This window comes from Lissotriton vulgaris, chromosome 3_1, assembly GCF_964263255.1.
Source record: "Lissotriton vulgaris chromosome 3_1, aLisVul1.2, whole genome shotgun sequence".
Classification (NCBI taxonomy): Eukaryota; Metazoa; Chordata; class Amphibia; order Caudata; family Salamandridae; genus Lissotriton; species Lissotriton vulgaris.
Window position 1 is genome coordinate 1,418,570,154 of NC_141689.1, and position 16,556 is coordinate 1,418,586,709.

The window sequence follows — 16,556 nt, forward strand, 5'->3', positions numbered from 1 at the left end:
CTTCATCAGTACCAACTGGTCATGAACCAAAAAGGCCTCCCTAGTATCTTGGTGCCAGACTTGTCTAGTAGGAAGAACTAAACAGACTAATCGGTGGCCTGGAAACGTATGACTTATTTGAAGTCATCCTGAAAAAGCTCAGAATTAAATATTTCCTGTTATTTCTTTAGATGTCCTTACCTATTTCCTACCGTTCCCCGATTTAAAATATGCTCGTCTACAACAGTTATACTAGTAAAAGTTGCAGTCCTTTACATACTCTTAAGGAGGATGAAAGGGTTACACAGTTACACTGGCCATGCAGGATAGTAACCATTTACTTGTCAGGGATTCTGCATCCTTCGTCAAGAATTTAAGAACTATTCTCAAGTGCAACTGTTAAAATATTTGTTGAACTTACAAATGTGGTTACAGCTTTGAATGATGCTAATGTTATATTCTGAAGGCTAGGGTTAATGGTCATTCCATCAAAGGCTTATGATGTCTTCATTGCAAAGGCAAACCCTAGTTTTAAATACTGCCATTCTGCAGTCAACACCTTTTTAGACACGTTTGACTGCATAGCATCTATCCTCAATTCCCTATTGACCGTTAGAAAAGTGACATTTATAGATGAAATATTCACTGTAGAGCTGCAGCCAAATTGGTTCCTCATCGTTTGTGGATATAATCCAATACTATGTGATGGTTTTTCCATGGGATATTGCCAGATACATTTGGAGAATCAGTTCAGCAACACTGCCAATGCTCCATTTAATAGGTGCAAAATCATAATCTTCTTGCGAAAAAGTGAACTGCCCCTTGACTTCCTTGACATTTAATTTTAGCTATACAGATTTGCTTGGTTTCACCTCCACTGGGTGCACATATCACTCACAAGTACCAAACCTGGATCTCCTACAACTTGTTTATGAATGTGAGTCAAATGTCTGAACACCAGACTTGTTTGTTGATCTGTCATTTTCCACCCCCAGGAAGTGGAACTCCATGTCACCCTCACTAAATCAGAAAAGGGCAGTCTGGGCTTCACTGTGACCAAGGCTAGCAATCGTGTCGGCTGTTACATTCATGACATTGTTCAAGATCCTGCCAAAAGTGATGGGAGGCTGCAACCTGGTGACAGGCTCATAAAGGTAAGAGATAGAATTATTATTTGTGTTATCTCCTAACTTCCACAAATTGCTAGAGAACTGACCTCATCAGGAAGCCTTTGTCCATGAAAATTACCAAGTCCCAACCAGTCTTGAGCATAATTGTGGCTTGTGTTACCATTAGTTAAGTCTGGGGGGCACTAGAAGTATCCATTTGATTGATTTTTAGGCCCAGCCAGTTGTAAATCACATTTCGTATCTAGCCAGCTATGATATATCTTGAACATGTTTGAGGAAACATATCTTCATCCTCTTGATTCACAATATATTTAGCAGAATTCATCTGAAATGGATGGTTTCCATTACTAGCTAATATGCTTACAAGTTTTGGTTTCACTATTTGTCAATCATCAACCACTTTTTAGGAACCGCAGTTTAGGGTTATTCATATTGTATGTTTGGTATGTGTTCATTTCTTCTAAAATGTTTAAATGGCGTTTAGCGCACACCTCAAAAGAACTGAATGAAGTATTATGGGCTCCAATGCAGTCTTTATTATGACATTTATTAGCTTCCTTTCCTTCAAAAGTGAATATTACATTTGTCAGTTCCTTTCTCCCTCATAAGAGGCGTTTTCTTTGTGCCCTAATTACTGCTTTATACCACCCGGGGCCCTAACCCTTAAAAGAGCAGAGGAATGCTAGATCTCCCATTTCCAAAATTTCTTAGCCTATCCACTTAGAAAAAGTAAGCTAGTTTCAGAAGTAATGAATTAGATTTTAACAGAGAAGCAAATTAGGAAATGTTCTTTAATAAATTGATGATAGGATTTTTGAAGAGGTAATGGAGGTGATGTTATGAAACTATAACTATTTCGTTACTTTTAAATACATTAGTTACCAAGGGTTTTAGAATACGTTCCCTATATTTTGGGTATTCCACCCCAATATTGAGTATTAAATATCTTGTCCAAACATTGTGTACAGAATATTGACTTCTACAGTATCGTGAAAACAAGTACTTACAGTTTGGTATATATTTACTATTCCAAACTCCAAACCTAGGTGCCATTCATAACCCCACATCTATGCACCTTGATGATATACATCATAGAAGGTAGATTTTTTTAAATACATACCAAAATGATAGCAAGTGCACTTGCAATGTATTAACACTATCATTATGCAACATACCAAAATATGTCACAGCTGTGACAGTTCTTGTAGCACAAGACTGACAATATATAATTGTTCTCTACCCACAGCAGATTTGTAAGCTAAGTTCTCCACAAAGTGTAACACTCTAGGCTTAATCATTGATGTGAGCTTCTAAACGAATAAGATTGATGATACTAGATTCAACTTTAGAAGATCACGTTCTTTTCATTTGTCTGGAACCAGACTTGCAACATCTCTAAACATTTGAAGAATGCATTGGATTGCAGTGTCTGACTTTAACCTCCAAAATATCTTTCAAGCAATATGTATTAGTTTCCATTTTGAAAAATAACTTTTTACTTTGCCTTCTCTGGTAAAATTGTGATAAAATAATGTATTTTAAAGAGTTAAGAGTCTTCAATATTTTTTGAAAAATAAAGTGGAATATAATCTCAACACAAGGACTGGTCACATTGGTTATCTATTCTGATGAGCTAAGTAACAACATCCGTTGTATCAAGGATTTAAAGTATCAATTAATCAATATTGTAACATAATAACCATAAAACAGAGTAACACGACCATAAGGTATTATAAAATTGTAAAAGGTCAGCACCATTAAACAGTATAAAACAAACAATATACCATAAATCCAATTGTTTGGTGGCTTCAAATTACAATTCATAAATCAAAATGTTCTTCTTTAAATTAATTCCCTCAATAGAAGAGTCCTGTTTTATAAGAATAAATAAAACATAAAAAAGGTAACTTTAAAGCCCCAAACCCTCAACACTTTTTAATCAAGACAAGCCCTGGACTTCACCACAGATTTCAGATAACCAACAATGAAGAAAATACAATCGTCCTTAAGCAGTTGTAGATACAGGAGTGCTGGGCACACCTGAGGAAAAATCAGCTTTTGTAAAGTAGGGACTAAAAAAGACTTATTTGGAACCTCATAAAATTTACAGAAGAACATAAAGTGTAGCAGGTCCTGTGGAGACTCACCGTTGAACCACAGGATGCAAGCTGCTGGCCTCTACTGCACCCCCTGGGAAAGGCAAGCAGGAGGTGAGAGAGGTCCAAGCGAAACCTTGTCAATAAAAATTGTTCATAAACAGATAAAAACCCAAGGAGATAAGGCTCAGCTAATGGGGTTGTCTTAAGCATTAAAAATGTACGAATGCTTGGTTTCTGCAGCTCGGCTCTTCCCTTTCCAATTTTCTTAAACTGATAAAGGACTCCCTTATTATCCTCACATCCTTATTGGTTATTACATCAGGATTAGTAAAACGTTCAGCTCGTCCCAGTTTTTCATAGCTACTCTTATATTAATCTCAGGGTCCAGGCACATTCAATCCTATAAAATCAAATGACAACGTGTTAGGCCCTCATTTAACCAGGTTTTCATACAAAAAATCAGGGGTCAGAGTGCCAAAGTGTCGCTTAGATAAGGTATCCCCAATTCCTCATGTGCCACTAGGTTGGGCGTGCCCTTGGGTACACCTAACATATGCTTCAGAAAGAAATTCTCGGCTACCTGAAAAACATCTGTAGCAAAATACCCCCACAGTTCCCTCCCCTAGGCTGCTGTGGCTACACTACTTGCCAGGTAGATCTTCAACGGGGCAGATATAGGTCTAATGCCCAGTTTAGAGGCAAAGTTAAAAATAGCTGTGTTCATCTTCGCCAAGTCCCCCTTCTTCCTTTGTTTAAGTGGACCCCATTTAAGCTGGTCGTCCAGGTTAACGCAGAGATAAGAAAAAGCATCGGTTCAGGGTACCTTAACTGTACCCACCCTGAATTGAAAACTCTTTTTCTGGCGTATCCCTACTTCCATAACAAAAGATTTAGAATTATTAATAGTTAGATCGCGTTCCGACATAAAATCCGAATAAACGACGAGCAGAGATTGGAGCCCCCTAGTGCTCCTGGAAATAAGGACTGCACCATCCTCATAAAGTAAAACAGGGAGGCCTTGACGGCCTGCGCAGGGATAATCTACCCCAGTTGATAAAAGAGCTTTATCTAGATCATTAATGTAAAGATTAAACATAAAAGGCACCAAGATAAACCCCTGGCGTACACCTCTTTTAATGTCAAAGTTCCCGGTCACCCGGAGGCCATTTGAAAATCTAACGTTAGCCTTAGTAGCCCGGTGAAGGTCAGCCAAAAAATGGATGACAGAAGCATCAACCCCAATATCCTTCATGGACTGCCACGGTTTTGTCCTAGTCACACAATCAAACTCGGAGGACAGGTCCATGAAGGCTAGATAAATAGTGCCAGATGGCGCCACCATGTACTTATTAAGTTCAAAATCAAGGTTGAGACGTTGGGCGATGGTTGACCGGCCCGGGTGGAACTCATATTGAACCTCTGAGAGTATCTCATGTTCCTCTGTCCAGGCGGTCAATCTATCAAATAGCACACAGCCCAGTACCTTGACTACTGAGTCCAGCAGGGAAATGGGCCTGTAACAATGTGTACTACCTCGGTCACCCTTTTTAAAAAACGGCACAATTGTAGAAATGGCCCAGGACTCCGGGCATCCCTTCTTAGCAGCTGCATTAATAACTGCTGTAAGCACAGGAGCCCAAAAGGGTACGGCAGATTTCTGGGTGAATACCATCAGGCCTTGGCGCTTTGTTACTTGTCAAGCCAATAATGCCCTCCACGACCTCCCCCAGTTCAAAGGTTAACACCGGTGCAACTGCCCCTTGACCATGCTGACATGGTTGCTCTGACAAACTTTCAATTTGGAAGTGAGCACCCATTCATCCTCGGTAATATGTGCACCCAAGTCCCCACCTTCAGCATGGGCTAGGAAGGGTCTATTAATAATGCTCCAGAACCTGAAGCTATACTTCAGGGTCTAGCTTCTAACAATTACCTCCACGCTTCATCCTTCAGAATAGATTTGCGTTTAGCTAACTTCAGTTTATAATGTTTGCAGCATGCTCTGACCAAAACCTGGTTCATGGGACTCTCATCAAGGGCCGCCTGCAATTTTCTTAAAGCCAGCGAACAGGGCGAATTAAACCATTTTGGAGTTGTGAAAACTGTGCTGCGTACCCGAGCACTCAAAAATTCTCCTACTCTAAGGGAGATAGTGTTAAAAACACTTATTACCTCTTTCGGGGAAGTACCCAACAAGGTACATAGTGCAAATTCACTGGCACAAGATTCTTTTACTGAATTATAAAGACTCTCTGGAGATATCTGTGACCAACGTTACCTTCTCTTCTCCTTGGTCGGTATAATGACCCCAAATGGTTCAACTCTTAGTTGGGTGGTCAATAAAGGGCCTCCTATTATAACACAGAGGGGGTTATGGTCACTGAAAGCACTATCCTCAATTATGAAACCTTGAAATAAAAATTGTAAGAGGGAAGAAACTAGACATGCTCAAAGGATCACCCAAAGACATGAGAGATATCAGGTTAAATTCATGTAGGAGGCCGTTCAGAATATCCCCCTGAACAAAATGTTCGAAGTGAACCCCCTCTGCCCTTGGACATCCCAAGTCGGCTAAACGTGTAATCCCAGGGTCCCAACATGGGTGTATATTAAAGTCCCCCATGACCATAAGGTTGTGCAGCTCTGCTATGCAGTGTTGTCTTATATAAAGTTCCTAACAATGTAATATTACACCCATTGCTAGAGCATGATTTCCCATTATAAAAACTTTATAAAAACCATTCTGTGTGCCCCTCTACTTAGGACCAGGGACTGTAAACATGAGCAATTCGAGGGCTAGATTTGAGTCTCACCAAAGGGTGAGATATATATTACAAAACCACCCTTTGGTCTCCCAGCCAAACAGGGTAAAACAGGGACGAAAAAGGCCTTGTAGCCCTCCAGATATAAGCTGTGGTCCAGTAACAATGTTTCTTGGAAACATATAACACTAAACTGTTTCACATAGGCCAACTTGTTCGCCAAATCAGCAACATTCTAGGATATTACATTACTAGCAGATCCCCCTATGTCCCCCTTACTAAACACTACAGAGTCCTGCTGGGAAGGCAGCCTACAAGAGACCGTGGGCGCAGGACTAATGAGTAAATCACATGCCTCCAGCGTAGCCAATGGGGTAATCCTAATAGACAGCTCCACAGGTGGGGGACCAATATTCTGCCACAGTGAAGGCATCTGCCTTGGAAAATCTAACCACGGAGGTGGGTGCTAATAGCCAAGCCTGGCAGGTGGGAGGTGGGTGCTAATAGCCAAGACTATCAGGTGGAGCTACATTATTAGTGGATATGTTACTGCAGCCCGGCGGGACAGGTTTATAAAAGTAACCAAGTGGTAAGGCCACAATGGTCGACTTTGATCCAGGATTAACAGGATATGACTCTGTAAACAGTATCCTTTCTGCTATATGCAGTTTGTTAAAATGAACAATGACACAATCCCCCGGGCCTGATTTCCATGAGCTACATAGCCAACTTACTCTACGTACCATGTTGATATTTTTCTCCAACCTAGTTCCCAGTGAGGTATTAAGCGAAAACCAGTGTAAAACTTTGTTTTTTAACCCGCAAAAATCCTCCCTGGAACCCTGAGGGAGAGTTGGCACATTCCCCAATACCACTATATAAGGAGTGTCTGGTGGTGGTAAGTGAATGGTCGGTAACTGCTGAGGAAGGAGATGCCGATCCCCCAGGGACTGGCTACCTAACAGCCTTCTAATTAGTTCTCTTCGGGGAACTGGACCTGGCTGGAACTGATTTGGCAAGCTGTCCCTGGTGTGGTTGTGGTTTCCCCCTAAATTTGCTGCTGCCCTATTAGAGCTTAGACTGCCCCCTTTTATGTCTGTCACGTGGCTTGCAGATATTTGCCCCCCGTAGTTGTGACTGTAAGTGAAACTGTGTCTGTAACTGGCCCTTAATAGCTTTAGGTGGACTAATCATAATGGGTGGCTGCACACTGCATTGACCTTGCTGATCCCCGGTCCCTCCCAATAATGAAGATGAGTCACGACATTTTCGAGCTTCTAAACATTTCTCAATAGCGGTTAAGCGACTGAGTATCGGGCCCAGCTTTGAGTCCAACAAGTTCATCATCAGTACATGGAAGGAGTCCAGTGAGCCCGTCCTGTCAGCAATGGGCATTAAATGAGAGGGTACTTGGTCTTTGGGCGGCAAGTTGGATCTAGAACTCTTAACTTTACCCCCCATCACTTGAGATTTCCTTTTAGTACCCCCTCCCGCTCTTGAGGCTCTCCCCTCGGTCAAAGATGGACTTCGTGGCCCGATTGTTGATAGGGACTCCAGATGCTTATTGTGAGCAAGTACTGTACATACTCTATTCACCTGGTTTAATGATGCTTCGGTATCCGACTTATTGTTTATAATACCGCTGGGGAGAGGGGCAGAAGCAAGGAGGGAACAGTTAAATGGCTGGGGGACCTAAGACTGCCCTTATCTACCATCATGGGCCCATTAATGTTACACTGGTTGAGGTGGTCATCTTCAACGTTGATTAGGGGCACGTTCATCAGGGGCACAAGTGTATCAGAATGCAAAGGATGTAAGGCCCGCTGCAAAAAAGAGTACATAGTGGTCACGGTAGAGATATCTGTCGCAGGCTTTCCAGCTACTGCTGTTTTGCGCCTAACCATACTCGTAGGTGGACAGTGAGGAGTACTCCAAAAAAAAGTTCGGAAATTTTAATATGTTCACAGGGTCAACAACAATATCCAGTATCCTTTTACGCTATTGTATGCCAAATAGCTTACATTTATTTGCCAAACAGCATTCAGAAGTAGGCGATAATAAATCAGATAATATCTGGCACCATGTTGATAAACATGTCAGCAGATTCAATTGATAAATGAAAAGTATAAACTTTTTATATATGGTTGTATGCAAATAATTTGTACCTGGACGTCCTTTCGCAACACCCTTAAACTAATGCAAATGGAAGATGGTTCATAAAATAGTCTGCTTAAAAGGCTGGCCACACAAATTAAGATATATGATAGGTTGGCTCTTAAACGTTTTGCATTTTGAAGATGATTGCTCAAGTGGGTATAAGGGCAGCTATTTTCCCTTTATGCTCTGTCCTAAAACAGATTTTTATTAGGAGGATATGTTTAATTAGTAGATTGGTGTAGTGGTATATCCCATTGCTCAAGGTTAGTATTCTCCACCTTGTGCTTGGTTGTGTGCCTGACGAGTGTATGAATACAGTATGAGAAGTGTGGTGTGGTTATACATAGTTTGCCAAAGGAAGAATCAAATACGGACCCCTATTCCTTTGGCATATAACGGGTCCCTTTCTCCAGTATTGGGGTGTCTTTCATAGATTCACATGCTTGAATATTCCCCGTCGTCGGAGTGGGAGTCCCGCGGTAAATAAAATAGCAATAAATACTAAATATATAATAATATATAATAAATATATATATACATAATAAGGAAAAACACAAAAAATGCATACAAGAAGCATAGGGTACCTAACTAAAAAGTCCTCCATAGGAATGCATGGGAATAAAACAGTTCCAATGCAGCCTATCCTTGTCATTATGTTAGTCCAAACTGCAGCCAATCAGGCGCCAGCAGCCCTCTAGAACCTTCTCCTCAGAGCTCAAGCCCTTAGATTTTCTACCGCACGTCGTGTGTAAGGGAGTCTCCCTGAGCTCTGCTCAGTTTTTCATCTCTTCAAGTGTTTCCAGTCTCTCCACAATGTCTTCAAGTAAGAAGTCTCTCTTCAGAGCTTGTTCCTCCTGTGGAAAGCTGAGATTATTTCATGATGACCCACACAGTAAGTGTATTTACTGCCTTTACCCGGACCATGAGGTAGGCACCTGTAAGCTCTGTAAAAAATTCTCAGAGAAAACTCTGAAGGACAGAGAAGGCCGTTTACTTGTTTGGCTTCAAAGGCTAAAGGACAAGGACAATACACTTTCTGATGCTGAAAGTCTTGTGTCAGGCCGTTCTAAAGCAGCTTCTAAACGTGGTAGTGTGCAGGAGGTGCCTTCACCATTTCTTAAGAAGAGGAAACTTGCCCTCACTTTGGCCCCTGCGGTGTCTTCACCATTACCTGCCACGTCTGGGCCCACGAGACAAAGCTCTCAGGCTCCTTCTGCTTCAATTTCCAGTTTTTCTGTGAGGAAAACGGATTTGTCGTCGACGACGGTAGTTTCAGCTCCGTCGACGAGAATGGCTGTCTCTGGTTCAAAATCGACGACGACGGTCACGACGACGCTGGCCTCTGGTTCGTCGTCAGCTTTGGCGTCGACGTCTTCGTCGACGATGAGAGTGGTTCTCAGTTCTAAGACTGTGTCTTCGTTGATTCCAATTTCATCTTCGTCGACGAAGAAAGTTTACTCGTCGACGACCCGGTCGTCGTCGACTAGAAGTTCGAAGACTCTGGATTCGTCGACGCCCTCGACGGTGAGCGCACCGCCGACGTCTGTCCCGTCGACGAGAGGGCCTCTTCTATCTGCTCCGTCGACGACCGCTCCGTCGACGACCGCTCCGTCGACGACCGCCCCGTCGACGACCGCCCCGTCGACGACGACTCCGTCGACGACGGCTCCGTCGACGAAGACATTAAAAGTAAAGGTTCCGTCGACAATGGCTCCGACGACGATGCCAATGAAGATTGCTCCGTCGACGGTCTCCTCGTCGGCGATGGCATCCAAGACAATTCCATCGCAGAAGACCACTGATGTCATGCCGTCGACGCGTACGCAAGGCACAGGTTCCACGCCAGCCTCTTCTTTTGCATCAATGCCTTTATTGCCTTTAAAGTCCAGCAAGCCTCAGTTCGAGACTTTTACAGAAAGAGAGATGATGAATCCTCCATCTCCGCTGTTTGCTACTGATTCTGAGCAAGAGTCTGATAACCAAGCTCAAAGTCTTTCAGATTTGAACATTAAGTGCCAAGAATTCAGTAACGACGAAGAAGATCTCTATGGCCAACATCAAGCGACTCACCCTCAAGTTCCAACTGCAATGTTGCCTATATCAATGATTTCGAACCTCCAAAGTATGTTGGAGGATTACAATCGACGTTTCCCACCAACTCTACAGGTTACGGTTGTTCCATCGGTGTTGAATCCAGTTTCGGAGCCGGCTCTAGATCCTCCTCAACCAGCGTCGCCTGTTACTGTCCACAAAACGACATCAGTTCGGGTGCACACAACAATTTATCCAGAAGATGATGATGACGAGAATCCTCCAGAACGTGAGGATGGAGAAGTTTCTGAAGTAGATGAGGATGGTGAGGAACATTTAGCGGAGTGGGATGACTATCGTGCTCAAACACCATCCCCTTCTCAGGTGCCAACGGGGGATTCTCCTCCAGTAGATATAGCAGGATTCCACCAGTTAATGGACAGGGCGGCGCAACGATTCAAATTGCCACAAGCACACAGAGAGGAAGATTGTTTTCTATACGATTTCAAGAACCAGCCCTTGAAACAAATACACACAGTCCCGATTATAGACTTCATCTGGTCTGAAGGGGAAAAGATAATGAAGACGCCTAACTCTCTACCGGCACAACTGCCGAGGTTGGAAAAGAAATACAAGGCTCCTGTGGGCTCTCCAGCATGCCTTACAGGTCAACCTAAGCCCGACTCTGTCGTCACGCAGGCAGCTCAGAGAGGTTCAAAGAATCCGGCGTCTACAATCACCGCTCCTCCAGACCGTGAGGGCCGTCGCCTAGATGCTATTGGGCGTAAATTTTCCTCCATGTCCTCTACAACGGTTCGAGTAGCTAACGCTATGGCTATATTAGGTCGTTATGACCGTCAGGCTTGGGCTGACATGTCCGCCTATGTGGCATTACTCCCGGATGCTTCCAAGGCAGAAGCACAGAAAATTCTGCAAGAAGGAGAAAGGACGGCAGAAGAACTTATTGATTGTGCAGTAGATGTGGCCTGCACTGGTTTTCGCCAACTCGCGGGAGCGGCCGTCCTGCGGCGACAGGGTTGGCTACGCTCAACTTCATTTAGACAGGAAGTTCAGGCAAGAATCCTGGATATGCCATACGACGGCGAGTCTTTATTTGGAGCGCATATTGATGAGGCGCTACAATCTATAAAAAAGGACACAGACACTGCACGTGCTTTGAGTACCCTTCAGTTTAAGAAGCAGCCCTTTCGGGGTGCTCGAGGACGTGGCACTACGTCCACTTTTCGTGGAGGAAACAGTCAATATCGGTCCTTCAACCAAGGTAACCAACGCTTCACTGGTAACCGCCAACAGTCTTCCCGCCAGCAACCTGCCAGAACTTACAGAGGAAAGTCTAATTTCAGAGGACAATCTACCAAACGTCAATGACTTCTCTGTCGAACGGAGAATTGGAGGTCAAATCTCTCTGTTTGGTTCTCAATGGTCCTCCATTACTACGGACCGTTGGGCACTCGACATTGTGAAAAGAGGCCATGCATTGGAATTTGTCGAGGTACCTCCTCCAACACCACCTTCCGGACCGCCACCTCCGCACCTCAAAGAACTGTTTCATCAAGTTCGCCTTCTCATTCAAAAGGGTGCGGTGGAAGTAGTACCAAAGTCTCAGAGAGGGAAGGGGTTTTATTCCTGTTTTTTCCTTGTCGTCAAAAAGAACGGAGAATGGAGACCCATACTGGACTTGAGAGCACTCAATCACTATCTCAAGGATCAGACCTTCCGTATGTTAACGCTTACAGAGATCTTGTGTTTGCTCTCAGTCGGAGATTTCATGACAACCATCGATCTCCGAGACGCTTACTTCCATGTCCCTATCCTCGCGGGTCATCGCAAGTTCCTGCGTTTCAAGGTGGGGCACCTTCATTTCCAATTCAAGGTCCTTCCATTTGGCCTCCGGTCGGCCCCCAGAGTCTTTACAAAAATGTTGGCTCCGGTCATGGCTTTTCTTCGTCTACAAGGCATACAGATATTCCCATATCTCGACGACTGCCTCCTGAAATCACAATCCCGCTCACAACTCCAACACCATACTGCAGTTTGTCAGACAGTATTCCGTTCCTTGGGTCTGTCCATCAATCTGGAGAAATCTCAATTGCAGCCAACAACTTGCAAGGATTTCCTAGGAGCAATGCTGGACACCAAACTAGCCAAAGCATTTGTCTCCCGGGAACGTCAGCAAAGGATTCTCCGACTAGTTTCACTTCTTCTGTCAAAGAAGTGCGTTTCAGTCCGATTGTTGAAGTCCTTTCTAGGGATGGCTTCTTCGTGCATCGCTCTTGTCCCTCATTGCCGACTACGAGCACGACCTATCCAACAGGCTCTGGACAAACAGTGGCGTCAAGTCACCGGTTCCTTCAACGATCAGGTTTCCATCACCATTCCCATGAAGAAAGCGCTCAAATGGTGGGCACAACCACACCAGCTAGCGGCAGGCACGTCCTTTCTGTTCAACACCCCAGATCTGACTCTAACGACGGATGCCTCCCTGGAGGGCTGGGGAGCTCACCTCCAAGACCTCTCCGTCAAAGGGAAATGGACTTTGCATCAAAAGACCTGGCACATAAACAAGTTGGAGCTTATGGCTATCTTTTTGGCCCTGAAATCATTTCAACCAGTGCTGCAGGGAGAGTCACTTCTCATACAGACGGACAACACGACCTGCATGCATTATATAAACAAACAGGGCGGAACGAAGTCTCCGGTGTTATCCCGTCTGGCAGAGGCGATTTGGGACTGGTCCATCAATCATCAAATCCAAATCACCGCAGTTCATCTTCCGGGGTTATCCAACCTTCTGGCGGATTCCCTCAGCAGGTCCCGATCATCCAACCACGAGTGGGAACTCCACCAGCCAACACTCGATATGGTCTTCCACCGTTGGGGATTTCCGGTAATCGACCTATTTGCGACTCCTGAGAACCGCAAATGCCCCGCTTACGCAAGCTGGCATCCCCACAAAGGATCCCAAGGCAATGCCCTTTTGATGGATTGGTCGAATCTCTTCGCCTACGCTTTTCCTCCAATCCCTCTAGTGCCTCGAGTACTTTGGAAGATGCGGAGAGAACCCTGCCACATCCTTCTGATTGCTCCCAGGTGGCCACGACAGGCGTGGTTCTCGGAGCTGCTACTCCTGTCTCAATGCAAACCCATTCTTCTTCATCCTCGAATGGATCTTCTCTCCATGAACGGGGGTCAAATCTACCATCCGGACCCATCTTCCCTGAGCTTGTCAGCCTGGAACCTGAGCACTGTGAATTTGCACATCTGACCATCCCTCAGGAATGTCGTAACATCCTTGCACAGGCCAGGGCTCCATCAACTATAAAAACCTACAAGTTAAAATGGAAACGTTTTTGCCACTGGTGTGCGGACGCCGGAGTACATCCTTTGCATGCCACGCCCGCTGAGCTCCTCCCTTTCTTTCTCCATCTGGCTCAGTCGGGTTTGTCACATGCTACTTTAAGGGTTTTTCTGGCGGCAATATCACGCTTCCGCCATGATGGCTCCGCCTCCCTATGCTCATCCAGATTGATACGCCAATTTTTCAAGGGACTTCTTCGGACTTTTCCTCCAGTTCGGCGTCCCCCTCCCGAGTGGCGCCTCAACATTGTCCTATCACAATTAATGACTGCACCTTTTGAACCAATCCATAAAGCAGACCTCAAGTATGTCACCTGGAAGGTCGCGCTTTTACTTGCCTTGACGTCTTCACGTCGAGTGAGTGATTTGCACGCATTCACGATCAAACCACCATTTCTACAGTTTAAACCGGATTCTGTGCTTTTACGCACTAACCCTACTTTCCTTCCAAAAGTGCCTTCAGACTTCCATATTAATGAGCCTGTTATATTGAAGTCTTTCTTTGCTAACCCGTAAACTCCTGCAGAGCAACGATTGCACTCCTTGGACATTAAAAGATGTTTAAAATTTTACATCAGCAGAACAGCCCAGTTCCGAAAATCAGATCAACTCTTTGTAGCCTATGGCCGCTTTCAAAAAGGGCGGCAAGTCACCAAACCTACAGTAGCTCGCTGGGTGGCTTCGGCGATTGCTTTCTGCCATCAGAAAGCGGGAAAGCCTTTACAGACTGCAGTACGGGCCCACTCCACCAGGTCTATGGCCTCTTCGACTGCACTCTTCGCCGGAGTTCCATTGCATCAGATTTGCAGAGCAGCCACGTGGTCCAGCAGGCACACGTTCACAAAGCACTACAATCTGGGTGCCATGGCTGAAGGAGATACCGCAGTGGGACAAGCTGTGCTCCGTAATCTTTTTCAATAAGGTGAGCCTCTGTTCTACCCTCCTCCTAATAGTTTCCAGTCTAATGCATGTCTTCTCTATGTATGCATATGATTGTATAACTTCTATGGCATGGGTTTTTATACCTGTTAATTCCAGCCTTTGGTTTATACATTGCATTCTGGAAACTTTGTGTTGGAATACGGACTGCTAACTATTCTATATTCAAGCATGTGAATCTATGAAAGACACCCCAATACTGGAGAAGAACAATTGTTACTTACCTGTAAACAGGTGGTTCTCCGGTATTGGTGTCTTTCATAGATTCACATGCGACCCTCCCATCCTCCCCTCAGAGGCTCACTTCTCCTCATAGACTCTGTGGTCACTCTTGTGCTACGAAAATCTGAGGGCTTGAGCTCTGAGGAGAAGGTTCTAGAGGGCTGCTGGCGCCTGATTGGCTGCAGTTTGGACTAACATAATGACAAGGATAGGCTGCATTGGAACTGTTTTATTCCCATGCATTCCTATGGAGGACTTTTTAGTTAGGTACCCTATGCTTCTTGTATGCATTTTTTGGGTTTTTCCTTATTATGTATATATATATTTATTATATATTATTATATATTTAGTATTTATTGCTATTTTATTTACCGTGGGACTCCCACTCCGACGACGGGGAATATTCAAGCATGTGAATCTATGAAAGACACCAATACTGGAGAACCACCTGTTTACAGGTAAGTAACAATTGTTCATCTTTTGTGTTTCTAATTCAAGACCTGTACAGAGCACCAGATCATAACAGCTCCTGCGATCCAGTATTATACTTTATATATATGTTAAGGAGCACATGAGGCATTTAAGATTGGAGCAGCACATAAAACAAACTCTTTGCTGCTACTAGTGTCCCAACACTTTTTCATTATCCAAAGCTTTTGAAAGTCTGTCCACAGCTTCTGAGTCTTCGAGAAATGCACATTGCGCAATTAATGTTACATGTAAGCACATGTTTTGTTTCAGATTTTTGCAGAGTGAGTGCTGATGATGTCTACAGGATCCCAAAACCGGAAAGTTATCTTCTGACTCATGCTGTCATAGAATAGGCTGCACCTTTCAGTCTTCACTTATTTTCCCTATATCTTCCTTCTCTTTTCGGGCTTAATCTCTTCTTTTTCAGTCTGATCCTTTATCACATCTCTTTTCAACCACAGCACTACAAATGTGTTGACATTTATTATAAGGTCTGAAGTCATTCATTGGCTGGAAGTACAGACACCCATATCAACTCCTTTAACTTCTATTCTTGGGAATTGTGTTGTAATTTTGAAAGCAAGTATTTTATGGCTATATGAAGGATACTATATCCTTGCCAATTGCACATCATTAGGTCTGGATGACTGTTGTATGAATATTAGCACTTAATTCTCTGCCACCTCCTGGAGGCATACCAACCATCAGGTAGACAGTGTATTATTTATACCCGTGGGCGATTTTTCCAGTAGTGTTGTCCTTGTAGGCTTTAAGACTGATGGCATTGAGTGGGGGATTATGAGAGATCTTTGTTTATGTACATCGCTGCTGGCATTAATTTTGGCTTTAACTTCAAATGGGAAACCTAGTAAGATAATACATAATTTCCCCTTAATTTCCCCTCACCAGAAAAGGATGGTTACATCCTGGTTTTAAATATAAAGTACATCATCACAATGAGGCAATATGTATTCATAAAGGCTGTGTTGGATTTAATCAAGCACAAAAACTTTCACACACGTAGTTGAGCCAAAAGTGTCAACTACCATCAGTTTAAAAAGTGTGTTTCGTCATGCACAGAAGCAGGTTGTTTTTCTGTAAGTATTACAGTGCCTGAAACAGTATAACATAAAAAATAGTTTACCCACTGACTTCCAGAGTTCTAAAATGTGAAAGCACCTCGAAACTTACCAGCCTTTAATGACACACCTTTGTAGTGATCAAATAAATGCTACTACTTTTGCTATGAATGGAAAAGGGTATGCTGATGCTAGTATATGAATTTAGCCCTGAAAGTTCAAATGTCATATAAGAAACAAAGTAAGAATGATGAAACGAAAGCTCTCATTTTCATTGTTTTTTGAGATCACAGTAACTTATTTGAAAAA

General features: G+C 43.7%; 1 protein-coding gene across 9 annotated transcripts in view; it reads left to right on the forward strand.

The window, feature by feature from the left end:
- PTPN13 (protein tyrosine phosphatase non-receptor type 13) overlaps window positions 1-16,556 on the forward strand; it is a 981,974-nt gene that overhangs the window by 772,193 nt on the left and 193,225 nt on the right. For all 9 annotated transcript variants that reach the window (XM_086961883.1, XM_086961888.1, XM_086961886.1 and 6 more), the window contains one exon: window positions 975-1,133. In XM_086961883.1, the coding sequence (XP_086818009.1) occupies window positions 975-1,133 (159 nt within the window). The remainder of the gene's footprint in view (window positions 1-974; window positions 1,134-16,556) is intronic.